This window comes from Dothidotthia symphoricarpi (genome assembly GCF_010015815.1).
Source record: "Dothidotthia symphoricarpi CBS 119687 unplaced genomic scaffold P153scaffold_19, whole genome shotgun sequence".
In the NCBI taxonomy this organism is placed as follows: domain Eukaryota; kingdom Fungi; phylum Ascomycota; class Dothideomycetes; order Pleosporales; family Dothidotthiaceae; genus Dothidotthia; species Dothidotthia symphoricarpi.
Genome location: NW_022985026.1, coordinates 906,254 through 933,401, shown reverse-complemented (window position 1 = coordinate 933,401; position 27,148 = coordinate 906,254). Strand labels below are relative to the sequence as shown.

General features: G+C 52.8%; 13 protein-coding genes and 1 non-coding gene across 14 annotated transcripts; 8 read left to right on the top strand and 6 right to left on the bottom strand.

Annotated features, from left to right (window-relative positions):
* Positions 1-401: 401 nt before the first annotated feature.
* Positions 402-1,769, bottom strand: P153DRAFT_425695 (glycoside hydrolase family 5 protein; the record flags this gene model as incomplete). The annotated part of the gene is made up of 2 exons (XM_033672558.1): positions 402-1,621; positions 1,703-1,769. 2 exons carry the CDS (start codon positions 1,767-1,769, stop codon positions 402-404), a joined length of 1,287 nt encoding a protein of 428 aa, XP_033520330.1.
* Positions 1,770-4,407: 2,638 nt separating this feature from the next.
* On the top strand, positions 4,408-7,001 carry P153DRAFT_369928 (uncharacterized protein). The gene has a single exon (XM_033668893.1). The coding sequence runs from the start codon at positions 4,488-4,490 to the stop codon at positions 6,849-6,851; it is 2,364 nt and encodes a 787-aa protein (XP_033520329.1). The 5' UTR covers positions 4,408-4,487; the 3' UTR covers positions 6,852-7,001.
* P153DRAFT_348185 (uncharacterized protein) lies at positions 6,952-7,720 on the bottom strand (the record flags this gene model as incomplete). Its single annotated transcript, XM_033666194.1, has 3 exons — positions 6,952-7,178; positions 7,235-7,458; positions 7,546-7,720. 3 exons carry the CDS (start codon positions 7,718-7,720, stop codon positions 7,155-7,157), a joined length of 423 nt encoding a protein of 140 aa, XP_033520328.1. The 3' UTR covers positions 6,952-7,154.
* A 305-nt stretch (positions 7,721-8,025) lies between these two features.
* P153DRAFT_298886 (carbonic anhydrase 2) lies at positions 8,026-8,816 on the bottom strand (the record flags this gene model as incomplete). Its single annotated transcript, XM_033664241.1, has 2 exons — positions 8,026-8,555; positions 8,651-8,816. 2 exons carry the CDS (start codon positions 8,814-8,816, stop codon positions 8,026-8,028), a joined length of 696 nt encoding a protein of 231 aa, XP_033520327.1.
* Positions 8,817-9,314: 498 nt separating this feature from the next.
* Positions 9,315-9,611, top strand: P153DRAFT_299573 (uncharacterized protein; the record flags this gene model as incomplete). The annotated part of the gene is made up of 1 exon (XM_033664285.1): positions 9,315-9,611. The coding sequence occupies one exon, from the start codon at positions 9,315-9,317 to the stop codon at positions 9,609-9,611; it is 297 nt and encodes a 98-aa protein (XP_033520326.1).
* Positions 9,612-9,688: 77 nt separating this feature from the next.
* Positions 9,689-11,179, bottom strand: P153DRAFT_324325 (uncharacterized protein). Its single transcript, XM_033665238.1, has 2 exons — positions 10,206-11,179; positions 9,689-10,156 (listed from the first exon to the last, which is right to left on the bottom strand). Exons 1-2 carry the CDS (start codon positions 10,899-10,901, stop codon positions 9,794-9,796), a joined length of 1,059 nt encoding a protein of 352 aa, XP_033520325.1. The 5' UTR covers positions 10,902-11,179; the 3' UTR covers positions 9,689-9,793.
* A 173-nt stretch (positions 11,180-11,352) lies between these two features.
* Positions 11,353-12,146, top strand: P153DRAFT_425690 (uncharacterized protein). Its single transcript, XM_033672557.1, has 3 exons — positions 11,353-11,517; positions 11,567-11,682; positions 11,741-12,146. Exons 1-3 carry the CDS (start codon positions 11,406-11,408, stop codon positions 11,960-11,962), a joined length of 450 nt encoding a protein of 149 aa, XP_033520324.1. The 5' UTR covers positions 11,353-11,405; the 3' UTR covers positions 11,963-12,146.
* Positions 12,147-12,505: 359 nt separating this feature from the next.
* On the top strand, positions 12,506-14,203 carry P153DRAFT_369923 (uncharacterized protein). The gene has a single exon (XM_033668892.1). The coding sequence runs from the start codon at positions 12,648-12,650 to the stop codon at positions 13,752-13,754; it is 1,107 nt and encodes a 368-aa protein (XP_033520323.1). The 5' UTR covers positions 12,506-12,647; the 3' UTR covers positions 13,755-14,203.
* Positions 14,204-14,273: 70 nt separating this feature from the next.
* P153DRAFT_258559 (uncharacterized protein) lies at positions 14,274-15,359 on the bottom strand (the record flags this gene model as incomplete). The annotated part of the gene is made up of 1 exon (XM_033662801.1): positions 14,274-15,359. A coding segment is annotated over one exon (1,086 nt), but the record flags the coding sequence as incomplete, so codon positions are not given.
* Positions 15,360-16,420: 1,061 nt separating this feature from the next.
* P153DRAFT_369922 (formyltetrahydrofolate deformylase hydrolase) lies at positions 16,421-17,655 on the top strand. The gene has a single exon (XM_033668891.1). The coding sequence runs from the start codon at positions 16,629-16,631 to the stop codon at positions 17,475-17,477; it is 849 nt and encodes a 282-aa protein (XP_033520321.1). The 5' UTR covers positions 16,421-16,628; the 3' UTR covers positions 17,478-17,655.
* A 274-nt stretch (positions 17,656-17,929) lies between these two features.
* Positions 17,930-18,002, top strand: P153DRAFT_t106. Its single transcript has one exon. It is a non-coding gene; the product is annotated as a tRNA-Lys (tRNA).
* A 2,276-nt stretch (positions 18,003-20,278) lies between these two features.
* On the bottom strand, positions 20,279-21,747 carry P153DRAFT_369920 (ras-domain-containing protein). Its single transcript, XM_033668890.1, has 3 exons — positions 21,391-21,747; positions 21,273-21,336; positions 20,279-21,187 (listed from the first exon to the last, which is right to left on the bottom strand). The coding sequence occupies exons 1-3, from the start codon at positions 21,466-21,468 to the stop codon at positions 20,598-20,600; spliced, it is 732 nt and encodes a 243-aa protein (XP_033520320.1). The 5' UTR covers positions 21,469-21,747; the 3' UTR covers positions 20,279-20,597.
* Positions 21,748-21,877: 130 nt separating this feature from the next.
* P153DRAFT_369919 (uncharacterized protein) lies at positions 21,878-22,307 on the top strand. The gene has a single exon (XM_033668889.1). It carries the CDS (start codon positions 22,055-22,057, stop codon positions 22,253-22,255), a length of 201 nt encoding a protein of 66 aa, XP_033520319.1. The 5' UTR covers positions 21,878-22,054; the 3' UTR covers positions 22,256-22,307.
* Positions 22,308-24,333: 2,026 nt separating this feature from the next.
* Positions 24,334-26,798, top strand: P153DRAFT_360227 (uncharacterized protein; the record flags this gene model as incomplete). Its single annotated transcript, XM_033666906.1, has 4 exons — positions 24,334-24,458; positions 24,589-25,033; positions 25,193-25,794; positions 26,006-26,798. The coding sequence occupies 4 exons, from the start codon at positions 24,334-24,336 to the stop codon at positions 26,796-26,798; spliced, it is 1,965 nt and encodes a 654-aa protein (XP_033520318.1).
* Between the last annotated feature and the right edge of the window lie 350 nt (positions 26,799-27,148).

The window sequence follows — 27,148 nt, the reverse complement described above, 5'->3', positions numbered from 1 at the left end:
TGTTGCACCACACAAACTTACCTCACCAAATGCAGCATGATACAACATCAACTTAACTTGCATTATTTCTCTAATGCATGAGCGCTTTTCCTTAGACGATTGGCAATTTAGGTGATAAGAGATGGCTGCGAAAGTACAAAAAACAAGAGGTGAGTGTGCATAGGACGCTGGCCCATGCGGTGAAACAAAGGAGTCAAACTCAGTAGTTTTGTCCAAATTGTGTAAGTTGCGAAATGGCGTATCACGTAGCATTCACTGACGTAGTTGCTAAGTTTTCGAGCATGCATAAATTCATTTTTTACTACCAAGTACAATTACAAACATAAAAGCATCATGAAAAATCTTTAAATATTAAAAGTTTTTTCCATACCAGTCATTGCCCATGAAAAAGTAAGATCCGTCTAGCAGTAAGACTCGTTCGTGGCCTTGGTGATAACACCCTGGTTGATCAAATCGATGTAGCTCCAGTAGTCACGCACAATTCCCTCACCATCAACAGCAGTATTGGCGTAACTGACAGCGGTCCAGAAAGTGCCACCAGCAACATACTTGTTCCAAGCATAACGCTGCGTGTCGAAGATAGTCTTCCGGCCGGCGAGACTGTTGTTGTACATAGTCTGGAGCGACCACTCGCCAATGAACACCGGGAACTTGGTCTCCTGTGCAATGTAGGCGGCCTGGCCACATACAGCAGGGTTGACGTATTGAGAGTAGGTACCGGCAGCGGCAAAGTAGTAGACGTGTGAGTCAAAGACGATGTTCGCGGAAGCATCGTAGAAGGGGGCCCAGTAGCTAGCGCCCTTAAAGTTATCCTGGATCATCATAGGAATACGTGTGTCGACTTTGGCAATCTTCTTGAGAACACCGTCCATGTACGTGTTGATCCAGTTCGTAGCATTGACAGACAGACCATCGGCAGTTCCGAAGCCAGCAAGGTTGTCAGAGGCCTCGTTGATGGGCGCGATAGTGAAGGCATTCATGTAGCCGCTTGACTTGATGAAGCTAAGGATGCCGTCGATAGCCTGGAAGGAGTAGTCGAGGTTGGTGGCATTGTAGAACCAGGCGTCATGGAAGAGAGCCTCGCCAATGTCAAGGTTATTAACACCACCGGGCAGCGAGTGAAGACCGACGATGACGTGCATATTGTACTTGGAGATGGCATACTGGGTAATCGTCTTGAGGTACTTCAGCTGGTTGCCGTGGTAGAGTTCGGAGCCAGGAACAGATACCCAGGCTGCGTATGTAGTCGGGATCCTGAGCGTATTCACACCGACACTGGCAAGCTTGTCAATGGTGCTGGTGTTGAGGAACGAGGCATAGCGCTCCTCCAAAATGGGACCACACTTGCTGCCGAGGGTTTGGCAGAGCGTCCATTCATCGACAGCATCGGCGCCACCAACAGAATCCCACCAGATAGGGTCGTGGGTCTTCTCTTTCTCGAGCCATCCTCCCAAGTTGGCTCCGTTTGCTTTGAACGTCCTCCAGTCAACGAAGTTTGAACCGTCGCGACCCTTGGACCACGTAATGTCATGCGAGTAACGTTGGCTACTGACTTCAACGGCAGGGAATGTAAAGGGGCATTGATTCTGGTAGTTCAGTGTTGCGCCATGGCTAGATCCGTCTGTTCGAAGCTTGATACCGAGGGAAGATAGTAGGGAACTGAGGCTCGTGGGAACGAGGCTTAGGATGCCGCTCAAGAGACCAGGAGTAGGAGCAGCAGCGACGCCACCGGCCAAAAGAGCCACAGAGAGAGAAGCAGAAACACGCATTGTGAATTCTGAACGAATCAAGGTAGAAAAGACTGTGTTGCGAAGGTGAATGTCTTAATGAATGTGTGGATAGTGAGTGTAATGACAAGGAATGTCCTGATAATGAGTGACTCGACAAAGATTGTCTTGATGATTGATACCTAACACAGAGGGAAGACTTCCTGAATATATACACATACCTGCTCCCTACCAAACTGCTCCTTGCCTTGTTCTCCATGGGAAAAGCCGTAGGTTCATGACCAATCCGTTAGAAGTCAGTATGTGATCGCAACACCTAAGCTACATTTGCCGTTAGTATGTACAAATTGTGATCAATCTTTGCGCAATAGCGATGATGGAGTGTCGAAGAACGTGTGTACATCTACCGAAGCTAGTAGCAAGTGTCACACTAATGCAGGAACTCAAATCACACTTGGACCATGTGGCGCGCTACAAGGCGCGACATGCCGGTCATGGCTTATCCGCCTTGCAATGTGGATACGGACCACACGCCATTATCATACACTACGAAGTTCGGTGAGGATTCCAATGGTGCATCTGGGAGAAGTCTGATCCACAGCTTACGGGCTGAAGATCTGTCAGTGCTGAAAGAGTTTGGTTCTGTAGCGGGAGGGAAACTGCTAGAGAAGCCCCTATTTCTCGATCACAAGCATACGCAAGTTGACCATATTCGATGACGCCTTGTACCGGTAAGTACGCTAATCCGGGAGGCAAAAAAAAGGCTGTACTGTCTTCTACCTACCATCAAGTTGGTCAATTGTTGAGCTACTGTTGCCAGAGAGGTACGGTTTCAATCTCTGTCGAAAGCAACCATCTTCATGATCTTCTATGCTTTCTCCATCTCTATACTCACACCTCAAGTGAGCATATGTTGTGTCATAGATGGCAGATCTTACAGCGGAGCCCTTTCTAGACACCACGAACTGCCTCCGTGCGCCAATCCCCGCTACTTTAGCTGTAACAACTCAGCCCATAGTTTCCTTAGACAAGTCTCGAGACCACGCATTCCTCGATGTTTATTACCGACCAATCCTGGGAAGACTGCCGTTGTTGCGTGGTGCTGCCCCACGTGGATAATCTAACGCTTACACGTTGTTCGTACATCCTAAGGATTTCTTTCAGCCGATAAGTTGGTTTACCGGGTCAGGAAGCCGACGCCAAGACCGATTGACGAGGGGGATCTAGACTAAAACTTTGTCTTAGGTGAGATTAAGAGTCACGTGAGAGGGAATCTCGCTGATGTTTCCCCGTTCGTGCGGAAGCTAAGAAACGATTACGACTGTCGTTCCCCTATCGTATCGACCCCAGCGCACTGACCATCACAGCCGGTACAATTGAAGGCTGCTCCTTCGTACAACAGGCCTTCCAGCTCGTTGGGATTAAGATTTGGATGCGGGTCGTCCGTGCGGGTGTGGCAATATGAAAAAAATATCCGAAGAATACCACAGACCAAGCATCTGGATCGCAAGCACAAACCCAGCAGTTACGCTAGCGATCAGGAAACTTATGCCAAGGTCTTGTCTCTTCTTCCAACTAGCAGTCCTGCGGTGATTCCATCCGAAGTGAATCGTACGATAATAAAAAACTACTCTTCCAAGTCTTTGTTGCGATGATGCGAACATGTTCAACACCACCAGACATCGGATGACACCGCATGCCGCATTCACATTCTGTGAAATACTAAACAGTCACGACATGGATATATCGGAGCACTTTCAACAGGTTGTACTTCTCGGGATCCTGTGAAGTCGGCGTTGCGTCGAAGACAGGTGTGAAATAACAGACCAAGTCGACTTTGAGCTCAGATGAGCTTTTAGTATTGGTGTGTCCAAAGCAAGTGCAGTGTATACATGCTGCGATTTTCGGAACATACCCCTGAACATGACAGCATGGTCAAGTTGGTTGTTGTGCGAACGACGTCAAGTTATGTTATCCGCTAGTACCGCCTAGGATGATCATTCAGCGACACCACTCCAGACAGAATCTGCTGCTGACTGATCAGAAGCCTGACTAGACAGATCAAAGCAGACCGAAACAGACTTCTACAACCATACCAACCCCTAGGGAATAGTGAACCTCTAAAGAGTTGGTTGAGATTTTGGACTTCTGGTAGAGCTTCAAGTTTTGCTTCGCGTCTCGACAATCTACTGTGTACCGTCCACACCACAACACGGCAGTTATTGCCTGCAGGCCGGAACATTTTTTCCAACAACGCTTCCATCCTGTCGGCTATAGTTGGTGCGAAGACTGCAATGCCGATTTTCATATCATATATGTGTTGGCCACGCCTCATCCGTTATTGACCTGCATTGTATCCTCTATCTCGCACATCATGCGCGCCGGTGAACGCCTGACTGCCTATTCCGGGAGCTACATGCCCGTTTGCGCACAATGTAAGCGCCCTGGCTGAAACACGCGCGCATCATTCGCCAAACAACATCCATGTAATGCTGCACTGCCTCAGCCTTGCAGGCCTCTAGAAGTCCCAACCCTTGGCGTCTGACAGCCGCAAGTCAGACCTGAACAGTCGCTGTCCAGTTGTAAACCTCATCTCGACTACAATGCACAGTCTGCTAGGATACATAGAGGCGTCGACTTCGCCCGAGCGCTAAGTTTGGACTCTTATTCCCCTTGCGGTCGTCGGTACAACAGATCTTACATCTCTGTGCTGAGGGCTGATGACAGACAGGAAGAGAAGCCTCCGAGCGGTTATTAGCTATGGCATCCATGAACTCGCCGGGTCCTAATTCGCCTCCATCATCGCTGGGGATTCACATCACTGGACCAAACTACGCCTCGCTCACTCAGCGCACAAGCGAGGATGACGATGACTTCTCCGACTCAGAAAGAGAAGCCAGATCACAGTCCAGACGCACCATGGGCCCTAGTCACGGCATCCCGATGATATCGATGATATCCCCGACTTCGCCTGGAAACATCTACAGCAAGCAGTCACCACCAGAGGACAAATCCTACTTCTCCCCCACCTTGTCTATAGGTGCTCGATCTCCGTTCGCCAGAAGACCCGACACGCTGTACTCATTCGGATCTAACACGGTGCGCCCACGATCGGACTCCATGACAGAACGACTCATTGCGCATAGAGCCATGCAATCGACGCAGTGGAAGGTGCATTGGCGCACGCCCATGCTGATGACATGTTCTTTCGTGACTGGCGTCATGCTCGCCATTGCACAGCACTTATTGTACAAGCGCCTCCATCACATGGAGATAGCAGACGAGGAGAAGAAAGTCCTCTATGTGCTGTACGGCCGCGCACTTGCCTACCTATGTAAAGTAGCGTTTGGCACATGTGTGGTGCTGGTGTATCGGCAGCGGAGCTGGAGGACGTTTCGCAGCCGGGCGCTCACGGTGTTGTCCATCGACCACTTGTTTGATGCCGTGGAAAATCCGTCGCTGTTTGGGAACTGGGAGGTCCTTTCCAATGCGCCGATTGCTGTGATGATTGCTCTGGTATTTTGGCTTATTCCCGTGGCGACTATCATCTTCTCGCCTGGCGCGCTCACGTTTGGCACGTTTCTGGATAGGGAGATTGTGAACATTTCGGTCCCCAATCTGGACTTTAGTACCGAGTCGTGGAAGAATTATCGCGTACCTAATGTTACCGCGGATGGGATGTCGCAGAGAGCAATGATCTTCTACAACACTACGGATCCGGCAAAAGAACCTCACCGAGAAGGATGGTTTGACTATTACGACCAGCCCTCGGCCGAACTTAGCCGGGTTGCCATCTTGCTGGCATATAACAGCATGAGCCATCCTAATACAATGCAAGGCGCTCGACAGGCCATGTGCGGGGGTCCCTACAATTGCACGTACGAGCAGACATTCGTCGGACCCGGCTACCAATGCGAAGAAGTTGCGAACGGCGTTAATGATGACAAGAAATTGGCTGAACTCGGAGCGCCATTCAATACGAGTTTGCTTGTACCCGAAGGACGATACATCTACCACGCAAACATCGACATGGGCGATTACAGCCGCCCGCAGAAAAACGTCACCTTCCAAAAGGGGCGAGCAGGCGTGCCGGACGGGCCTATCCCAGACGATCTAGGAGTGTTCAAATCCGAGCCTGTGCTATGGATAGGGTATTCCGTCAACTCGACCGAATCGCTGGTCAAAGACTCCCCATATGCGGTGAACTGGACGCACCGCTACGACCCCCACGTCATGAGATGCGTGCACCACGAGACGCGGTACACGGTGTTGTGGAACTACACAGAGCCCAGTTTCTCCGCCACGGCGACGAAGCGAGAGTTTCTCTCACCAGTCGTCGACACAAACTTCTCCCGCTTCGACGACGGTCTGACGAACGAGGACGACCCCCAACCAGTCGCGAACTTCGTCAGCCCCCGCACAAACGTCCAACTCTACAAGAAGACGGCCGCATACCACGCAATGGGCCAGATGCTCCGCACTTTCCTGCGTGGCGAAGTCGGAATGGAAGCCCCCCTGCCCGGCCCCTCGTACGCACAGCCCGAATCAGACATCACAAAGACACGCCTCGTCGATAAGAGCAGCGAGCCAAAAGCCGACCTGCAAACGGAGCTGGAAGACTTCTACACGGATATGATCCTCTCGCTGCTCTCGCTACCCACCATGCTCGTCGTGCAGAACGACACGACACAGGTGGATAGAACACGCTACCAACCATCGTTCGTGTACGTGCCCGTAAGACTATGGCAGTGCTACGTGCCTGTCATTTTCATCACGTTTCTGATCCTGCTCTTTGGATTCTGGACAATCTGGGAAGACGGGACGACGTTCTCGACGGGCTTCTCGCGTATTTTGGTGACTACGCGGAACACGACGCTGGATGATATTAGTCGTGGGGCGTGTCTCGGGAACGATCCTTTTCCGGTGGAACTCATGCATACGAAGCTGAAGTTTGGCGTGCTGGGTGAGGGAACCGAGATGGACTACTTGGGTATGGACAGCGTGCAGAGCGTGGGTCATTGTGCGTTTGGGGTTGCGTCGGAAGTGGTGCCGATCAAGAAAGGGGTGCCGTATGCGGGGCTGCAGCGGAGGCGGATACGACAGGAGGGGGGGAACGAGGAGTAGGGCTGGGTGTAGTCGTGCTCAAGATGTACATTGTATGATGATGGAACGTTTTTATACCCTGTTTGCGTCAGCAGTACGCATTTTCTTGTAGCGGAGATAAAATCCGAGTATTCGATATCTTTGAATCATATAATTTGTTCTGCCATGCTTTTACGAATAGCTGCTACAGGATGTTTCATCCATGGATATATTGTCCTCGAAAATAGTCTAAAGAAAGTCGACGGGTTCAACTTTTCCATTCCTATGCAAAGTGAACATGACCAAAACAGCAGACCTTCAACCACCGCATGTAGACCCTTCTGCTCACTTCCCCTGCGCCCCAGTATCCTATTCTCGTCAGCACATCCCCCCTCAACCCCAAAAAGAAGCAGAAAATAACTCACCAAATAAACCTGATAATACCTCATCCTAACCCTCCCCCCCTCCTTAACCAAACACGCCCTAGCCGCCCAATCCAGCCCACTCTCCCCCCCACTCTTCAACCCATACGTAACCGTCCCATACAGCATAACCTCATCCGAGTCGGGTCCAAACGGGAAGATCTTAACCGCGTCGTGTTTGCGCGAGGCGACTTTTTCCCAGAGCGATTTGCGGACGGCGAGGATTTCTTTTCGGACGCGTTAGACATCACACTTCTTGCTGGCATGATGATGGGGATGGGGAGATTGGGGGGTAGATGAAGGATGTGATATACCTTCCCCGCCCTTGGCAGTTTTCGACGCCATAATCAAAGTAGCATCATGCGTGAAATTCTCCACATATGCGTCGTGGGCGGTCGGATCGTCGGATGCGGCGTAGAAGGATTCGAAGAATTGCTTGTATGCGGGGTCGAAGGGAAGGGGTGGGTATTGGGAGGTGTATGCGCTCATTTTGGGAGAGTGGGGTGGGGTTTGAGTGTGTTTGGGGTGAAGTGGTTGGATTGCTTGTCGTTGTTATTGTTGTGTGGTCATTTGGTGGTGACGTATGGGGTGGAGGATGAGAGCGGATTGCCGGATTGGGGATGGCGCATCATGTATGAGTATCTGAGGTCTGGAGTGGTACGGGCAACGAAGTGCTAGTTCCATCTATATCGACTAAATACACTGAACAAATGCAAGCGCACAGCTCTCTACTGTGAAACGCCTCCCGCTCTACTCTACTCTACTTGGCTCTACTCTGCAATACACCATCCTACTCAATACTCCCCACTCGAAAACTCAGCAAGATTGTAGATCTTCTGAATCTCGGCCAACTGCCCCTCGTGATCAAATTTCAGATCCTTCAGCAGCCCATCATTGAACCCAAACACCCAGCCATGCACAATCGGAAACTCATTCTCCTTGTAGCTCTGCTGCACAGCCGCAGTCTTGATAACGTTCCTGCACTGCTCCCAGACATTCAGCTCAACGAGTCTGTCGTACTTCGTCTCGCCCTCGCACTTGTCTAGCTCGTCCTGGTGCAGTCTGTACACGTCTCTGATGTTTCGCAGCCAAGGGTTCAGCAGCCCCATGTCTTTGGGCGTCATGGCGGCTTTGACGCCGCCGCAGCCGTAGTGCCCGCAGACGATGATGTGCTTGACTTTTAGATGTCGGACCGCGTAGTTAACGACGGACATGACGTTCAAGTCGATGTTGTTGACCAGGTTGGCGATGTTGCGGTGGATGAACATCTCGCCGGGGTCGACGCCAGTGAGGGCTTCGGCGGGGATGCGCGAGTCGGAGCAGCCTGTACACGTGTGTTGTCAGCACATATCCGTAGGGAGGTGGTGGTTGTGTCGTGTGGAAGTAAGATGTGAGATAAGAGAGAAGGGATAGACATACCAATCCACAGATAGTCTGGACTCTGGCCCGCACTCAGGTCCTTGAAGAACTCGGGCTTCTTCTTGTGCATCTCCTCTGCCCATTTCTTGTTGTTCTCGAAGATGCGGTCATGGCTCTGTTGGAGATACTTGCGCACCTCGACCTCGGTGCCCTCTTTGCTAGCCATCTTGCGGTGCGTCTGCGGTGCACGCGTGGGAGACGATCGGGGCGGTTCAAACGAAGAATATCGCGATGGAGGAGCTGTCTTGTATGAAGCTGGCGCAAAGGGTGAGGAAGCAGAAGGAGGAGGAGGAGCGGAACCGTCTGAGCAAGCTCGTCGGGATGGGATAGACAATGGCAATTGGCGTGATAAGCAAGCCCGCCTTCGGGCAACGTGGGGTAACCACAGTCTCAGCGGCGCCATGGCAAAACACAGCCCCTCACTCAACCCGCGGAAATCACCTTTGCAGTGAGCTGCAGCGTACTTATGCAACCACTCGGTCTGCGTCGGATGCTGTGAAGTTTCGCATTGGCTGCGCGCCGATTGGGCGCTCTGACGTCAATCCCTTGCTCTGTGTAATGAACCCTGTCCCCGATCCTCGGGCCTCGCGTATCGAGCAGATACCAGTGGCAGGTTCATGACCATATCTTCTGTCCAGCCTTGCATGTACAGACATCCGGAGATATGGCTCTCACTACCCCACAAAGAGACGTCGTTCTCCACCACTTGCACCGCCTCACCTCCACGCGTCAACACCCCAAGACAATCTGCCCCTCGGAAGTCGCTCGCGCATTCTCAGCACAAGAGTTGGGTGTGCTCAACGCGTCAGAGTGGCGACAAACTATGGATGATGTTCGGAGTGTGGTGTGGCAGTTGCGGGAAGACGGAGAGCTTGAGGTTTTACAGAGGGGGGAGGTGATTGATGTGGAGAGACTGGAGGATGTGAGGGGACCAATGAGGGTGAGGGCCGTGCTGAGATGAGAAGGGACGAACAGACGAAAGATTGAGCGAATGAAAGGGTGTAAATGCGCGTGTGATTATGATTATATAGGTCCTGTGAATCGATGATCTTCCCCGCTGCCATGTTGTTTTAGGCCAAACTCCTTCGTGTAAAGATGCCCAATTCGTCTCATGTCCAAACTCCAAGAATAGCAATCCCCAATCTACACATCCACCTTTACTCCCTCACTCCGCCCTCCAGCCTCAGGGTGTTTCGCCCCGCTCTCATCCAAACCCTGCCACTTCTCGTCCCACCCACTGTTCGGATCTGTAGCGTTGCCTGCCGTGCCCTCTTGTGCCAGCGTTCTTATGTCACTCCAGAACTCCAGCTTTTTGCACTCTGCATCAGCCGCCTCGATCGACTTGAGCAGGTTATCGATCCTGCGCGATTCGGCGTCGCCTTCGGGTGTTCCGCTCTTTTCGTGCTCTTCGCGATGCGATTTTGCGTCTTCGAAGCGGTCCATGATTGTGGAGAGAAGCTGGCGGCGCGAGTTTTGAAATATCAACATCGACATGATAGCAGGAATCTGTAGGGGTCAGTATGGTTTGCATGAAATGTAGGAGTGAGTCGCGTACCTGCTCGGCGAGGTAGTGTAGTTCGTCCCCTCCCTCGTCGATGAATTTGTGGACTATGTTGATCTTCTCGCGATCAATGGCCGACCTCTTAAGCCATCTCATCAGTGTCGTAACATCCCTGATCTCATCATCTATAGAGGCGTTGTTGCTGTTCTGGAGACTTGCAAGCCCAACGGTGTTTGTCCTCGCCAGCGTCGGACCAATGCTGAAAGCTTCCCCAAACAATCTCTCTCGTACGCCCTCCTTCGTTTTCGGTGGCATCTTGCGCTTCATTCGCCTGCGCAACCAGCGCCGTCTCCTGACGAAGCTATGAAACCAGGGGTGGTTGCCGTGCCACGCAGAGCCCTTGAACAGCAAACTGTACTGCCAGCCCTCCTCGTCGACGTCGAGGCTCATGTCCACATACCAGCTCTTCCAGTCCCATGCCCAACTAGGGTCGGGTACTTGCGCGTTTGTGATGTTGACGGGCGAGGGTTTCAGCTTGGCGTCCAGCCACGGCGAGGGGTCGAGTCTGAAGTTCCATAATGCTTTCGACGAGAAGAGCGGTATGCCGAAGACGAACCATCCGCGCTGGTTCTCGTAGAGGATGTCGATGTGCGAGTCGGCTGTGCGCGGCGCTTGTTCTTGCTCAGCCTGTGGTTGAGATGTGTTGTCGTCGTCTGTGTGGTCGACGAGGTTGATCTGTTGGTCTGCCATGATGCAGATAGTCGTAAATGTAGGGGCTTAGGGAAGGAAGGAACGTATAGGCGTGACGCCGTTGCTATTGAAGATACATGAGGTCTGCAAGCTCAGCAAGGTCAATGTGATTCACGATAGGGGTACGGGCGACGTCGCGCGTCGAGAGGCAGCCACGACAAGGAAGAAAATCAGTGCAGCAGGTCAGTAACTACAGACATTGCCCAACAAAGGCGCTGAGACTAGGTGGTATGAGAGTCGGATAAACGAGATGTCTGCCTGCGCGCCATCGCCAAATTGTCTGCCGATCTGGTTCATGTCCACAGCCGCGGCGCTGGGCCGTGCTGGAGCTAGAATATTACGTCACATATGCGATTCCTTGCTGTGCATCACGACTCCTCCCCATAAGTACTGCCGTAGATCTCTTCCTCCACTCCCCTTACTCGTAGTCACACAGTTTTCGCTCCCAACATCCCAATCAAGTAAATCTCAATCTCTCCCAACAACCACATCACATCCATCACAATGGCCGGAAAGCAAGTAGCTACCTTTGGCGGTATCGCCGCCGTCGGTGCGGGTGCCTACTACCTGTACAGCGCCGGAGGAGACCCCAAGCTCGCAGAGAAGAAGATGGAGCGTATGTCATCCATTCATCGGTCATTGCTCGCACCCACTAACTGTCATAGACGATGCCGCAACTGCCGCACGAAAGGCGAGAGGCCAGATGCCCGGCGCACAACACGAGGCCAAGAAGGCCGGCGAGGAGGGCTACGAGACAGTACGCGCAACAGCTCAGCAATACGTACGTCACTCATTCTTCATCACCTGCTCTCCTGCTTCATTGTACTGACTCCGACCAGGCCGAGAAAGCAAAGTCGCAAGCAAAGGACGCCGAAGTGAAGCTCGACGCATACAGCGCAGACGCACGGAAGAAGTACGAGGACGCCAAGGTCGAGGCTGCCAGGGACTTCCAGCAGGGCAAGCATGAGTTCAACGCTGCGGTGGACAAGTTCGACCAGAAGGTTCTCCAGGATGCGGCCAAGACGAAGAGCTGGTTTGGCTCGTGGTTCGGTGGAAAGTAAGCGTGGTGTTGAGGATGTATAGGTAACTGTATGAAAAGGACATGACTTTTACGGATGATATTGCATCTGCTGTTTAGCATTGGATACTCAGGCTCGAACATCAACGAATTATATGACGACGTTCAAGTTGGTGTACTTGGTCGTGGGTGTGATTGTACATATGATATGATAAATCTCTACTCCCAGTCGAGTTGCTCTCTTTAAACTACCGTTTTTCGTTCATGTTAGTGATGATGTATAATGACGACACGCCGGTGGTCTGACTGTTTACCTACTCTAGCACGATGGCAATGAAAGAAAATTGTGAAGAAGCATGGAATGCTAACCAGTAATATTAAAACACTCTTCAAAACTCATATCAATGCAATGGCCGAACGCATCATCTGCAATACGCATGTCGGTGCATGTGGGAGAATTGATTTGCCCCACTCCATACACACGCTCTGATTGGCAGACACGACATAACGCGACGAGCGACGCGCCAAGCCAATTTACGCGTGGTGTTCTTTCCTGTTTTGTCCACCCCTCGACGGATCAAACACTGCTCTGTTCGCTCGTTACCTCGTCAACATCGTCAACTCCACGCCCACATCGAATATTCCTCTCCAGCATTGGTTACCCCATTTTACGACGCTATTCATTGTACTATTATCAGTATCATCGACATCGCTCTGTCTGGCTCACAATGTCGCCCATGCAGCTCCCGGCCGAGTTGGTCAACCTCCTGGCGCTGCACTCGTCCTTCCTCACCGCGCTGTCACTGCACTACGCGCATAATGGCACCTCGACGCCCGCCGATCTCCGCGCCTTGACTGAATCCGTCACACTGGTCTGGAGACAGCGCAAAGTTACTACCGACGACATGCGTCTCCTTATGGGCGTCCTCGACCACGGTCCCTCGGGGGAGAACAACCCGTACTATCTCTCCGACTATGGCCGCGGCAAGATCTGCATCGAGATCAAGGACAGCAGTCCAATGCTTGATGGGATGACGCAGATGAACGAAGGCGCGCTGCAGGACATGTTCAAACAGGGCTTGGACGCTTTGTGGTCGCAATGGAGTGTCGCGCAGAAGATTACAACACGCCCGATCGCGACACCGAAGCGCGGACGTGGACGCGCCAAGAAGGTCGATGTCAATCAAGCACGCCTAGAGACCTTTCTCGACGAAACCGCCATATCCAAGTTCGTCGCCCAGCTGCCCCTCGCCGACATCACACCCTGTGCCTCCCTGACCGCAATCGCGCCCATTCAAGAAAAAGGACGCAAGCGGCTTAGGGAATTCAAGGAGAGTGTGCAACAAGGCCGTGCCCAGAAAAAGACACGCCAAACCCCCGGCAAGGAAAACGAGTCCACGTCTCAAACTCAACCCGCACAAGCCAAGATTACAGAATTCGCAGCTGTCCGCAAAACAAACCTCCTCGACCGCATCCTCGCAAAGCAAGAAGCCGCCGCCAGCGGCCCCAAGGCCCCATCTCCAGCCGAACTCCAGCGCAAGGCAGCGCTCCAACGCTCGGAAGAAGTGCTTGGAGTGCTCTCCCTGCTATGCGCAAGCAGGCCCGGTGCACGCATTTCCTTCTCCACAACTACGCTACTGCAGTCGCTGCAGGCCTCGATCCGCAGCCCCATCTCGAAGGACGAGGCGATGAAGTGTGTGGAAGTGCTAGCGAGTGAGGTTGCGCCCGGGTATGTCAGTATAGTGAGGATGGGGAGTATTTCCAGCGTGGTGATTAACCGCGCGATGAGGCCCATGGATGTCAAGAGTCGACTTGTAGCGCTGGGCGCTGTGTAGTCTGTGTTTTTTTTTTCATTTTGTTTATTGTTCTCTTATATCGTTTTGTGTGAATTCAGCATTAACGTTAGTTGGATGGTTTCCTGTGTATCAGTTTTATTTGGATTTAGCGTTTTAGCATTACTTGTTTTTATTTCTCTATTCGTTTCATTTTGTTCCGTTTCTCTATTTCTCAATACGTTTCGATTTGAATCGCATACCATTCCCATGACTTGTACTCTATTTACTTTGTTATATCTCCGACATCGAACGAATATCGTAGTTCCCAATCTTGACTTCAAATGAAAGACTTGAGTCTTGCAACACCGATTTTCTCCCTTCCTGGTGCATTATTTACTGTTTCCTATCCCTAGGATTCTTGTGCTCTCCTCCCTGTCTTGAAGATAATGCAGATAGAAAAGAATATGAATCATACGGCACCACAAACATATCACCAAAAGCCTTGATCTTAGCCACACCCACATCGCATATCCCCTCATATCCGCGTCCAACAAGCCACTAAAACAACCCACCTCACCCCCAAAACCGCTCCACAACCCCCCCAGGAAGCGCCCCCTTCGCCCCCCTCGCCTCAAAAACCTGCACAGGCGCCCCCCTCTCAATCGCGACCAACAGCGCCGCCCCACCCCCCTTCTCCGTAACAACCCTCTTCAAATCGGCCAGCAACCACGCCAGCCGCCGCAACCCACGCTGATGCTTCTCCTCCCACGCCGCGAAATCTCTGCGTTGCAGATGCACAACATCTGCGGCAGTGATGCGTCCGCCCCGGTGCTTGCCCAGACACACGTACGGCGTGCGGCCGAACCACATCTGCGGCATGGCGGCGGAGAGGGTGCTGCTGCTTTTTAGCTCGAGGGTGTGGGCGTGTGGGGTGCGGGATTGGAGGGCGAGGGGGATGACTGTTGTGCTATGTGAGGAGGGGATGCCGCTTGTACCCTTAACGTGCAGGGTGTTGAGGAAGAATTCCCCCTCGTCGTTGGCATGGGTATGCGCGTCGGGGTAGTAAGCATCCGCCTCCATTCTAACAACTAGGTTCAAGCCGCCGAGTGCGTATTTTATCACGCGGTGGTGTCCGTCTGCTAGGGGTTGGTTGGGGTCTGCAGATGTGAATGCCGCTTCGAAAGACCGTCCGTACCCGCTGTTCGGCGCCGTTCGCGCGTTGCGTTCCTGCCGCCCGATGAACAGCGTGTTGTGCACCATATCAAGAGAAACGTGGAATTGTGTCCCGCGCTTAAACGTAGCAAAATCGAAGAGCTTCTGCAGCGAGTTCCTATTCACCACGACATCGACATCGTCGAAGCGGACGTTTGGGTTCATGACGGCCAGGGCTTGGAACACAGGCTCGAATTGGTGGGTTGGCGTGCGGTAGGCGTGTTGGTCGCGCCACTGGTGTCCGTGGTCCTTTTCTAGCTGGGTGGGGAGCGCGGGAGGGGTCCATTTCGGGGGCCGGCCGGGCACGTAGATCGTTGGGTTCCCTGCGGCTGTTTGCGCCCAGGTGTAGCTGCACAGGAATTCGTAGCCGGGGGCGGAGGAGATGGGCGTGGGATGAGCGAGGACTTCCCAGTGTGCGAGAAGGTGGATGCGTTGCCCGGCGTTGCGTGTGTGCCATGATGGGTCTTTGAACTTTTGTCGGGGTGGGAGGTGTGGGTGCGGGTTTTCTGTTTCGTCTTCTGGGGGGGTTACTGGGGAATATTGGCTGGTTTCGACTTTGTAAGGTGTTTTGTCTGTTGCTGCCTCTGACTTGGCGTTGGATAGACTTCCTTCTGACGGTGTGAGAGTAAACATTGTTCAATGACAATGAACGCTGCAGTGAGTGACACAGTTGAAAGTTTCGATGTCAAGAGAGGAAGAAGAGCAGGATAGCAGCAACAATATAGCGAACGGGGAAAAGGAGAAACGGCCTCACCTTTACCTACGACACAAACAAGGGAGGCGGTCAACCTTCGCAAGGCTCTTAGACTTTCACCGTCACGTCCTACCTAAGGTCCAGTCTAGTTCTCAATGAAACCAGTGGAAAGTGGTGCTGCCCCATCCGTTGTCGACGTGCTCACCCAACCACCAAGGCCAATCAATCGAAACATGATCCGATTACGTAGATATTTTTGTGTTCTTGCGTGACCTGCAGGAATATACTCGACCCTCAAGGTCCTGGATTTTGCCCATGTCGTTGTGGTTGTCTCCATGAGCAGGAGTGCATGAAGTCGAAATATGTAGCCAAGGACAACATTTTAGGCATTGTTACCTATTCAATGTCCAAACTACCACCCTTGAGGGTATAGAAATCTTCGATGTCAAACAAAGAGCTGATGATTGGCAAATGCTCTGGAAGGGCATTCCAGAAGGCAGCCAAATATTGGTCCTGGTTTCATTAAAGGGGTTGCTGATGTTTGATTCGTTCCTACAAGTTCTGGCTCGAGAATTTCCAAGGCTGAAAACACATACACGACACTCACATCTACAGATGGATGAACCGTGGTTGAGGCTTGAGTCGATGAAGAATGTCGTGCATAAGCGAATCGACTAGTCTTTGATTGGACGGCCCGATTTCGGCATTCGGAATCGTTACCGTCAGTATTCAGCGACAAATCCCCAGAAATCGAGACCTGGAGTAGCTACACCCAATCTCTACCCAAAGACATGTTCCTACGCCCAGCGCACATCTGCAGACGATCGATTCAGACATCAACACGCTCCATATCGGCCCGACAGCAGTTCAAAGCATCATCAGAAGCTTTCCGAAACCGGGGTAACGCATTTCCCAAATTTTCAACACCACAGTCATCGATCACCAGACGCTTGATATCGACGTCCAGGCCTCATTTCCAACAACTCGGATCAGCTGAAGGACTCTCGAAATCTTCAAAATCTGCAAAAATGTCCGGCAATGACCATTTCCTCACGCTGTCTTGCCCAGACAAGGCTGGCATTGTGTACGCCGTCACGGGTCTCCTCGCGAAACAAGACCTCACAGTCCTGGACTTGCAACAATTCTCGGACCCAGCATCGAAAATGTTCTTCATGCGCGTCCATTTTGGCCACTCTCCCGATGTCTCTACACTCCAGGACTCGCTATCCAAACTCGCCCAGGAAATGAGCATGACATACGACATCCGACGTGTGGACGCAAAGCCCAAAGTACTGATCATGGTCTCAAAAATCGGCCACTGCCTCAACGACCTGCTCTTCCGCGTGAAGTCTGGTCAGTTGAAGATCGACATCCCGGTGATCGTATCCAATCACCCGGAGTTTGCAGATCTCGCCAAATCATACGGCATTGAATTCCACCATCTGCCAGTAACAAAGGACACCAAAACGCAGCAGGAGACGCAGATTCTCGATCTCATCAAGCAGCACAACATCGACCTCGTCGTGCTCGCGCGATACATGCAGGTCCTGTCCCCGCGCCTGTGCACGGAGATGTCGGGCAAGATTATCAATATCCACCACTCTTTCTTGCCGTCGTTCAAGGGCGCGAAGCCGTATCACCAGGCGTATGAGCGTGGTGTCAAGATTATCGGTGCGACGGCGCATTTTGTCACGGCGGACTTGGACGAGGGCCCGATTATCGAGCAGCGTGTTGCGCGTGTCGACCATGCGCTCAGCCCGAAGGAGTTGGTCGAGGAGGGGAGCAACGTGGAGAGCCAGGTGCTTGCTGCGGCGGTCAAGTGGTGGAGCGAGAAGAGGGTGTTCTTGAACGGCGCGAAGACTGTTGTGTTCAACTAGATGGGTTGGTGTTTCTATATACAATGAATGGGAAAATCTCGATGATTGAAACGGTGCTCAAGTATGTTTGATGGTCTTAGGGAGTAATGGTGTGCAATATCATTTACCGGTATTTGACGAATTTTCACTCAATTCGAAATTGCTATCTACGGTACCTACAGACTCACAAACATGTCGACCGGTCACCCCAAACTCCGTTCGTATTTCCCATCTAAGCGTCGAGTAGTCAACCAAGGTAGTTCAAAGACGAAAAAGCCCTTCCAAGATTCGGTTCGCTAATACCAAGCACCCACAACCCGGTCATCATCGGCATACTTTTCCCACAAACATGCCATAAGCCGATTGAGAGAAAATTCCCCCAATCAGGATATGCTACCTCGTCGTCGTCAATTTTTTTGCGTTTCGCGAATATATAATTAAAAATGCCCATCTCCTCCATCAAGCAACAACAAGCCCGGCTGGCACAATCGGTAGCGCGTGAGACTCTTAATCTCAAGGTTGTGGGTTCGAGCCCCACGTCGGGCTTCTCATTCTTTTTGCAGTTTTACGTCGTTTGCTGGGGTGCTGTGCAGGTTTTGGTGGCCCGAATGGGCGTTTTTTTGCTAGCGTGGGTGAATGTGGTCCGTGCGGGTGGTGTGTCGGCCCACTCCCAACGTCTGACAGGGTGGTTCAAGCATATTGGAGTGGTTATTTCCATTCCTACACTGTCTTGACTTTGATGATTGGTGATCTTGATGTTTTGGCTGGGTTGATAGAATGGTGTCAAGGCTTTTTGCACGTGTGATAGACAATGTTACAGCTGACTTTGCCGCCTTCACCTCTGTTTACCTTTTCCTCCGTTTACATTCACTGCTGCTTGTACATGACACAAAGCGACCCTTGTGATCTCTCGTTCCCATACACCACAGCTTCTTTAATCTAGTTACCACATACTCTATCAACATCGCTTCCCCACCACCAACGTCCACCTCACGCTCAAGTCACCAGTCTCCAGGTTCACCTATTCAAAGCGCCTTACTCGAAAGAGTGGAGACGTACAGCTATCGCGAAGCCCGAACCTGACGACCGACATGGCGTCTTCTAGGACGATGAGCACAATTTTGAAAACGTAGCAACCATCGCAGATCAGTGGGCGCTCGAGCGTACAGGATGTGCTGATGAATGGCACGCTGAAGACGATGCGTGGGAAGGATGCGAAGGTATCGAAAATAAGCCCAATTCAGACGAGGAAGACATCAAAAGGCGTTGGTAGGTGCAATTTATTCAGCTACAAGACTTCCATCGAAGTGACTTAGGTTTATACTAATTAGTGCTGGAAGCAATAGCTATATACAGCTCCAAGGACGAAGCTAGCTCCGAAAATGTCGAGATTCCGTTCGAAGTGCTACAGTTATACCAAGTACTGTGGTTCCAAGTGAAGAGAAGGGAAAAGCAGTGCCACCACCAGCAAAAAAGATAACGGCGTCGACTGCGACGTCACACTCCAGCCAGCCAATTGGACAACACCTAATTGTCGTATGCCGTCTCTCTTCCAGGAGGGCTGATGCTATATCCTGTCTTGAGACTACCTCTCCATAAAAGCTGTGGTATCATCCTCCCGGCTGAGTTGAAACACTACTAGCCCATCAGAATAGCAGCATTATCCGAATCCAATCTCTCGTGTGCTCAACCAACGCTCGTCATGGTGCCTAAGACTTTGATTCACTCATGGAAAGGGAAGATAGTTCGCTTTGATCGAGGCGACATGCCACCATCGCCCAGGAACCGACTTTATGAACTTCCTCAAGGTTACTAGCAAGTGTCCTGCAATAGCTACAAACGTCCGCCGGTTCTTCGCCAACATTCTTAACAGCAGCAAGGTAACCGTCCTCATCCGTAGACCAGGCGGACTAGGTAGCGATCAACCCTGCAACTGCGTCCTCACTGTCTCACTCAACAGCACGAGGAAGACAACGCCCCAGCTTATTCTCAAGTGGTGAAAGCGTACGCTAGTATCCCTCCATTGACCCTGGACGCACACAAGGGGCGAGATTCAGTTCCAGTGCTGCAGGCGCAAGGTCACGTCCAGGAACGATACTGGACTGAGGAGAAGGGCTGAAGGGATGGTTGAATTGCTAGGTGGACAGCACGGAGTCCATAGTCTGGCTACGTGTTTGGTGTTTTGCTTGGGAAAACGATGTCCGGACAATTGCCGACAGTGAAGGTTTCCTGTGAACCGAGTGGCGTAGTGGTTCGTTGTCTGGGCTTGTCTGAGATGAAATATACACAACGTCTACCTATAGAACCTCATCTACTACCCATTTACTACGTACTATAGGGATAGCAGAAGTAAGGCTTTGTCATGCTCTTGTTGTACTTGGTAAGATCTGATAGTGGGGGGACGTTGAATGTCCAATGCGAGTTGAACAGTAACTATATCTGTTGATATCGTTGTCAGGTCAAGCTTATTCGAAGAGCCATGAGGAAGGCGTATGTATGTATGTATGTATGTATGTATGTATGTATGTATGTATGTATGTATGTATGTATGTATGTATGTATGTATGTATGTATGTATGTATGTATGTATGCGTGTTAATACCCAGCGGTGTTAGGTGTAGATTATATCCTGTATAGCCAACGGATAGTGATTGTTTTGCACCGAATGCCAACATGCGATTTCGAGCAGGATGACTATACTGCTGCGTGTCAGGCGCAGCGTTAGCAGCCACAGGGCGAGCCCGACGGAAAATAGGTAGTCCCAGTCTCTCGGTCAACTGTGAAAGCGTTCAGTGCGCTATATTCTTTGTGGCTCCTACAAGCCGCAGACCTACACGATTGAAAGTTTATAAGTGCACACAAGGCGTATACTAGCTCTAAATTCATGAACAAAATTCGCTACACTAAACTTAGTTGTAGTCCTCAAGCGGTTGCATGATTTCGCTGCACTCTGGTTCCTTGTATTTCGATTGACCGAAGAGCCAGTGCATGAACGACGAGTTTCGGTGCAACACGCAACTTCATTGTAATATTGCTGTCATAAGAAAGACCAACTATCCATAGTCAACGCCAAGAGCAAAGCGGCTCAGAAAGGAACCCATTCAACCATACTAATTACTGCATTCATTTCAGTCCAATATCTCAGCACGCACAGCCCTCCTTGGGACCCTCTGTCCGGGCGCTTCCCAAATTGACGCGCGCCTCCTCTTGCCTGCCCAGATTCGTCTGTCCGCCGACTCCGCGGGGGCCCTTCAAGCTGGTCTCTGGGATAGCATTTGCAATTGCTGTGAAGACCTCTGTGACGTTCTGCCCGGTCTTTGCACTGGTCTCGAAGAAGAGCAGGCTTTCTTCGTCCGCATACGCCTTGGCGGCCTTGATAGGCACTCTCCGGGCATCTGCACCCTCGTCCTCTGGATCCTCCTCGCCCTCGGCAGCGGGCGCTGCATCTGCATCCTCTGAGCCCTCGTCTTCGCCTGATACAGCCAGATCTGCCTTATTTCCTACTAGCGCGATGACGATCCCGAGGGACGCTTGGCGGTGCAGTTCGGCGACCCAGTGCTGGGCTTTGGTGAGGGAGGAGGGCTTGGTGATGTCGTAGACGACGAGCGCGGCTTGGGCGTTGCGGTAGTACATGGGCGCGAGCGAGGCGAAGCGTTCCTGGCCTGCTGTGTCCCAGATTTCGAACTTGATCGTCCTCGTTGGCAGGTTGCACTTCTGCGTGAGGAACGCGGCTTCATCGATGAGTCAGCATGGTTATGTGCGTGTGAGTTGCGCAAGACGACTGGACGTCTTCCGTGTAGATGGTTGGCCACATACCTCCTATCGTGGGCTCCTTGTTCTCCTGGAAGTCGTTGTTGACGAAGCGCATAACGAGTGAAGACTAGAATGGGGGTTAGCTGTCCGTTCGCCGTCGCAGATTGCAGTCTCTTTGTACCTTTCCAACGGCTGCCTCTCCCAGCAGCACCAGCTTGACGCTGCTGCTCGGCTTCGGTTGCGCGGATGCGTCCGCCATTGTGAGTTGGTAGAGGTTGTTGAGGTCTGCTTATCGGGAAGCACGTGGATATTTAACGAGAAGGGTAAGGTGCTTGTTGTGGCTCTGAGCTGTGATTCAGCGTGTGGGTGACGTAGGATGGTGTTTGTCAAGGCCGCAGGCAAATGCTCGTGCTACGTAGAAGACAGACTAGGCTCGATTGGGCAACGACATTGCATCGCGACTTCCTCCCCAGCACCTCCGTTCGATAACTGACAACTTTCACTACTGAGCGTCACGACATGTTGAAAATGTATGATCTGCCGGAAGACGTACTCATGAGGGTGTTTGAACAGCTATGGGCTGGCAACGAGTCAAATCGCTGCTCAGTTGCCTACGTGGCAGCTCTATCGACTCGTGTTTGTAATAATAAACAAAAACTTGTGAATTCATCCCTGCAATCAGTTGAAATCAAATTTGTCCACTCTCGCTGCTCCATAATGTGTGAGCGTTGTCCACACGCTCACTCTCGCGAACATCACTGAGCTGATATCTCGTTGTGTATCAACACTCGAGACTCTTTCAAAAGCGCTTCTGCAGTCTTTCCCGCACAGTAGTCAATCCAAAAATGTCCATCTACAACCTCTCGTCCGACAAAAACGTTTTCACACCTCTGCAACAACAACAGCACTCTTCTCACAAGGCTGCAGTCATTGAGCCCGCAGTTCCCTCAAACACACTCAATCCATACCCCATCTCTCCCACCCAAAGAGTGTCTCTTTCCAACTTACCACCACCCACCTATCAGTGTCGCCCCTACCCCCACTAGGCAAAGACACACGAGATAGTCCCAGAAATCCTCAATCGCGCAATGAGATAGATGAGGATCATTCTATGCGATCAGATTCGTATATGGTTGATTCCACACGATGAGAATCGGGTTTAAACGCCTCCGTGTTCGGCACAAACGTCCACCGACTGATCAGACACGGAGGTGCAGCGCTTCTATAGCACTTCTACATCACGAACGTAATCCAAGAAACCTTAGATTATAGTCTACGGTGGCACTTGGGGAGTATGTAGTATGGGGGATGTTGTTGTTGTCTGACGTGACCTTGATGGTCTATCATCTCTGTAGTATGCTTGGAGGTGAAGCTCATGGCCGCTTCGGACTCTTTGTTAATTTCATTGGAAAATTATGCTTCATTGGGGGGAGTGGGTTCTTGCAGTTTCATGGTCAGTAACGTGGAATTGGGTCGAGATTACTGCGCTCTGGGGCTTTTGATGGAAGGTGTAAAATCTTTTGACTGACGAGAGCTGGAAAGTGTTGAGGCGTGGTGTATGTGTTGTAATGTTGTACATTGCTATGTGATTCTTGAAGACTATCTTGCTACACTTCAACAGAGACCGGTCATATCAAAAGGCATCCAAACCAGTTCGAAGAGCTCGGCAACAACCAGACTTCACAACACCATCATCTACTACTACGACCAGCGAGATGACACGTTCCACCACTTTCTATAAAGGACCATCACACCAAGCAACCGACCACGCAGTACCCACTTGCCCCATAATCCCGAGTCGCCAGTCAAAAAGCGCGTCCTCCATCTCACGTTCCGCGAAAGCGGAGCCCACCCAAGAACATGACGTCAACCAGCGAAACTCGGCAAGCAACGTATTTAAAACTGTAGAACCACAATAAGTCTAAGCAGATGGGTTGGTAGGTAGGGTATCCTCAGCCAAGCAAAGGGGCCTGGATGTTCTAGACAACTTAAGAGCGGGATGTCGCATCACTGGGTTGCTGTTTGATCAACACCAAAGGGGTGAAGATGGGCGTTGCACATGAGTGTGGCGTTTTCGGTTTCTACTGTACGGTAGGTATGTCAACATGTCAGCGAGGAATATCTAGAGGCCCGCGGGATTTTTCCCCAGAGCGGAAGGCGTGAATAGGGTATGGGATGCGAATTCGCAAGCCATGCGCTACTACTGAATTGCATCGTCTAAGCGTAACCGTATTCCCCCGTCATCTCAGCGGCGGGGACGAGTTTACCGAGACGAAACGAATTTGCCTGGGACGACGCAGTCATGATCGTATTCTCTCACGACGGCAACGACGACGACGACAAGTAAATACGGGGCATCTCCGTTGGCAGGTGTGTTCTGGGTATCGCGCTCACAACGGCCCGCTACACGCACGCGATCTCGACCGTGGTGATCCGGTCGAAAGCCCGGGCCCAGACATGACCTGCAGCAAGGAGCGGGCTTTCCAAGGCACCGCTGTCAGGTTGTCATGTGCCGGGTGGGTGAGCGAGGGGGTGTGGCACACAGGGCGAATGACAAACTGAGGAGGTGGCGTGGGCGGAAGGCGATTGGGTGTGTGGATGGTACGATGCGGATCGCGATGACGCCAAGTGCGCTGTTTTGGTGTCATGTCAGGTCTGACAAGAGCTTTTTGTGCCGCAGACTCGGATGGGGGCATGCATTATGGAGAGATGGGATGGGGTGGAGGTTGCAGGAAATAAAAGGGTGCGACGGATCGTCTTCGCAGCAGACGACGACCCTGTGTCGCTCATAGCAGCGATCGCTGAGGCTTGTCCAAGACCAAGGTTCTCCAGACAAGCGCTCGGTTCCCCGTGGCCGCTCTGATCCGCGCGGAGTAGCCTAAGTAGGCGGCTATAAGCTGATCGGCGTCGTTAAAGCGGCGGGCTATCTACACAATGTCACGCTCGAATCAGCGTAGCAGGAGGGCGGATGGTTCGTCACGCTAGAACTGGCGGCCTCGATGGGCTGCGTCGCGCCAGGAACACACACAAAGGGTTCCTGAATTTGGCAGCACGTAGAGGCAGCGAGGGGGGGGTCGTGACAGGCAAACGACAGGCAAGATGATGAGGGCTGGGGCACGTCATGATGGCTGTCAAAGACGTGTGGGAACAAGGTCTCGGCGGTGCCGGATGGGGAGTGCTTATCAGTGGTGAATCGATGCCTGCCTTGAACCGGCTTCCTCAGCCACAGCCACGCCCGAGCCGGTTACTGTGAGGGGAGTTCAGGTTACTTATCGGTGATGATCACGTTGGCGCTACGACTGCCGGGTGACCCCCAACGCCGCGTGCCCTGGGCGGGATAATAATAATAATAATAAAAGTTGCAGCGCTGTAATTGCAGCCAAACATTGCGCGCGCACAGTCGTCCTGCTGCTCCTGTTTATCCAAGACGTCAAACAAAGGCCCCTTTTACGCTGAAACGGGCAATCTTGACCGCAAGTCGCTGGTGTGCGCGCTCAGACACACACGCCCCCGGCCGTCGACACAATCGGAGAGGGAAGTGGGGTCTCGTTGGGGTCCTATTGCATTCCACCATCTGTCCACACTGCGGGTGCCATAATTTTGGGGGACCCGGCTTAGCAGACGCCTCTCACACACTTTCTGATATCGCCTGCCCTGCATCCATCCCTTGGAGCCTTGACCCGAGCCTTGACCTGCGCCTGAACCAGCACCTGAACCTGAACCTGACCAGCCGCATCATCAGTCCGACACACGGGGCTGTGCAACCCTGCAACCAAGCAACACCAAGCACCACCACGACTCATCCACTGCCAGGTCTGGCTGACGTCTGCAAGATCCACGCCAGCACCCGCGCCCGTCGACACTTTTTTTTTTTTTTTGGTTTGGCTGGCAGACATCATCATCATCATGACTGTCCTCAAGGCACGCACACACTTGCCGTCAGAGTTGCATGCACAATGGGGCTGACTGTGCGGGCTGTCTAGGAACCGATTACCCTCGTCCGTCCCTCTCCGCAGCACCGGCACTCGAGCAACATCACGGGCTCCCTCCCCAAGCCGCGGCCGCACGCGCACTCGGTGTCGATGGCGTCGCTGAACCCGGCGCATCGCGTCACGCGCAGGAAGAGCATGAGCTCGACGGCGGGCAGCAATGTTGCGGCTCTGGCTGCGGCGGCCAAGGGCATGTCGGGGGCGCCGCTGGAGAGCCCCTCGGCCATGGCAGGCACCACGACGACGACCAGCAGCTCGCGCCGCATGTCCAAGCCCGCGCTGCAGTTCCGCGGGCCCAGCGTGTCCCTACACCCGCCCATGGGCTCGAGCATGCCCGGCCACGGCTCGCCCTTCAGCCCTGGCAGCTACAGCGCGGCGGCCAGAGGTGAAGCCCTCACTGACGGGCCCGCCCTGGCGTCCATGCCCGAGCACGAGCAGGCCGGCGCCAAGTCGAGGACACGGCGGGCCAGCGAGGGCTCGCGGCTGGCCAAGGGCGACGGCAGTGGCAGCAGCAGCAAGCGCACAAGCGGCAGCGACCTGCGATGTGAAAAATGCGGCAAGGGATACAAGCACAGCAGCTGTCTGACCAAGCACCTGTCAGTAACCCTAAGCCCACCACCGTCCGCCCACACACTTGCACGCCCCACGACGGATGCCCTCTTCCTCGCCGGCCCGCCTCTGCACTGCCCTCTCCCCTCTGCCCTGTCTCTTCTGCCTCCTCTGTCTCTCCTGCCTCTTCCGCACTTCCTGCACCTCCCGCATCTCTCACCTCTCCCGCCTCTCGTCCAGCGTTGACTTTTATCCTAGTTGGGAGCACACGCCCGAGTGGCAGTACACGTCCAAGCTGCTCATCTCCAAGCACCAGCAGGTGCAGCTCCTCGAGGCCGCCTCCGTCCTCGTCGCCATGAACAAGGAGAGCGACGCGGGCGACAGCGACCACTCGTCTGCCTCGCCCGCGGCCTCGGCTTCGTCTGGCTTGCGTGACGGGTTGAGCTCCACTGAAACTACCCCGCCCCCGCAACTCGACGACCATGCCGTGGGGTCGTTCCGCTCGCAATTTGCAGCCCGCTCCGTCAAGCGCTACTCGGCCACCAGCTCCGCTTACGGCCAATCTTACCAGTCGACCGTCTTTTCCGACAATGGCAACGCCGGCCACTTTCGCCATTGGAGCAACGTGTCCGATCGCCCGACCACCTCGGGCACCTCGCTTGCCGGCTCCTATCACGATGACGGCACCAACGACCCTTCGGACCTTGCTGCCGCCGTCGGCCTGCTGAGCTGCTCCTACGGCACGCCCACCTCGGGTCCTGTTGCGCTGCCGTCGGACGTGCCACCCGTGCCGCCGCTACCTGCCAAGTTTTTGAGCTTCAGCGCGAGGACCCTGTCAGGCAACACCATCGTGACACCGCAGCAGTCTAGCATGCGCAACAGCTACCGCTACCACAGCGAGAGCAAAGACGTTGACGTCGATGTCGATGTTGATGTCGACATGGACGACGACCAGTTTGCAGATGAAGAAGACTACCGCCAGTCCAACTCGCGCAGTCGCGGCCGCGCAGACGAAGACGACGACGCTTTCTTCGGGAGGATGGAGGAGTAGTACCCTGCCGTCGCCCCATTCATCACATTCTTATTCCTATCCCCACCCACAACACATATCCCACATTCCACATTCCACATTCCACATCTTCCACCGCCTGTAAAACCACCATATCAGCCCTCTAGCGATCCATCTCCGCCGACAACGATTTTCTTTCCCTTGCCGACGCCGCACCCGCCAAAGCACCGAGGAGAGGGCCTTTCGTACCTTTGCGCTCTTGAGGTTGAAGCTTTGCGGTGTGACTAGTGTCGGCGTGGTTTCGTGTCGCGCGTCGAGAGCCTGGCTTCGCTTTTTCAAAACTCATGTATTGGAGTTTTTTCCTTTTCTCTTTTTAAACTATATATTTTTCT

Excerpts from the sequence above, each read along its gene's own strand:
- P153DRAFT_369923 (XM_033668892.1), top strand. The coding sequence starts at position 12,648 with ATGTCGCCCATGCAGCTCCCGGCCGAGTTGGTCAACCTCCTGGCGCTG.
- P153DRAFT_324325 (XM_033665238.1), bottom strand. The coding sequence starts at position 10,901 with ATGGCAGACCAACAGATCAACCTCGTCGACCACACAGACGACGACAAC. Across the intron at positions 10,157-10,205 it reads TACACTACCTCGCCGAGCAG|ATTCCTGCTATCATGTCGAT; the intron begins GTACGCGACTCA and ends TGACCCCTACAG.
- P153DRAFT_369920 (XM_033668890.1), bottom strand. The coding sequence starts at position 21,468 with ATGGCGGACGCATCCGCGCAACCGAAGCCGAGCAGCAGCGTCAAGCTG. Across the intron at positions 21,337-21,390 it reads GAGAGGCAGCCGTTGGAAAG|TCTTCACTCGTTATGCGCTT; the intron begins GTACAAAGAGAC and ends CCCCCATTCTAG. Across the intron at positions 21,188-21,272 it reads CAAGGAGCCCACGATAGGAG|CCGCGTTCCTCACGCAGAAG; the intron begins GTATGTGGCCAA and ends TCATCGATGAAG.
- P153DRAFT_369922 (XM_033668891.1), top strand. The coding sequence starts at position 16,629 with ATGTCCGGCAATGACCATTTCCTCACGCTGTCTTGCCCAGACAAGGCT.
- P153DRAFT_425690 (XM_033672557.1), top strand. The coding sequence starts at position 11,406 with ATGGCCGGAAAGCAAGTAGCTACCTTTGGCGGTATCGCCGCCGTCGGT. Across the intron at positions 11,518-11,566 it reads CGCAGAGAAGAAGATGGAGC|ACGATGCCGCAACTGCCGCA; the intron begins GTATGTCATCCA and ends TAACTGTCATAG. Across the intron at positions 11,683-11,740 it reads GCGCAACAGCTCAGCAATAC|GCCGAGAAAGCAAAGTCGCA; the intron begins GTACGTCACTCA and ends GACTCCGACCAG.
- P153DRAFT_369919 (XM_033668889.1), top strand. The coding sequence starts at position 22,055 with ATGTCCATCTACAACCTCTCGTCCGACAAAAACGTTTTCACACCTCTG.
- P153DRAFT_369928 (XM_033668893.1), top strand. The coding sequence starts at position 4,488 with ATGGCATCCATGAACTCGCCGGGTCCTAATTCGCCTCCATCATCGCTG.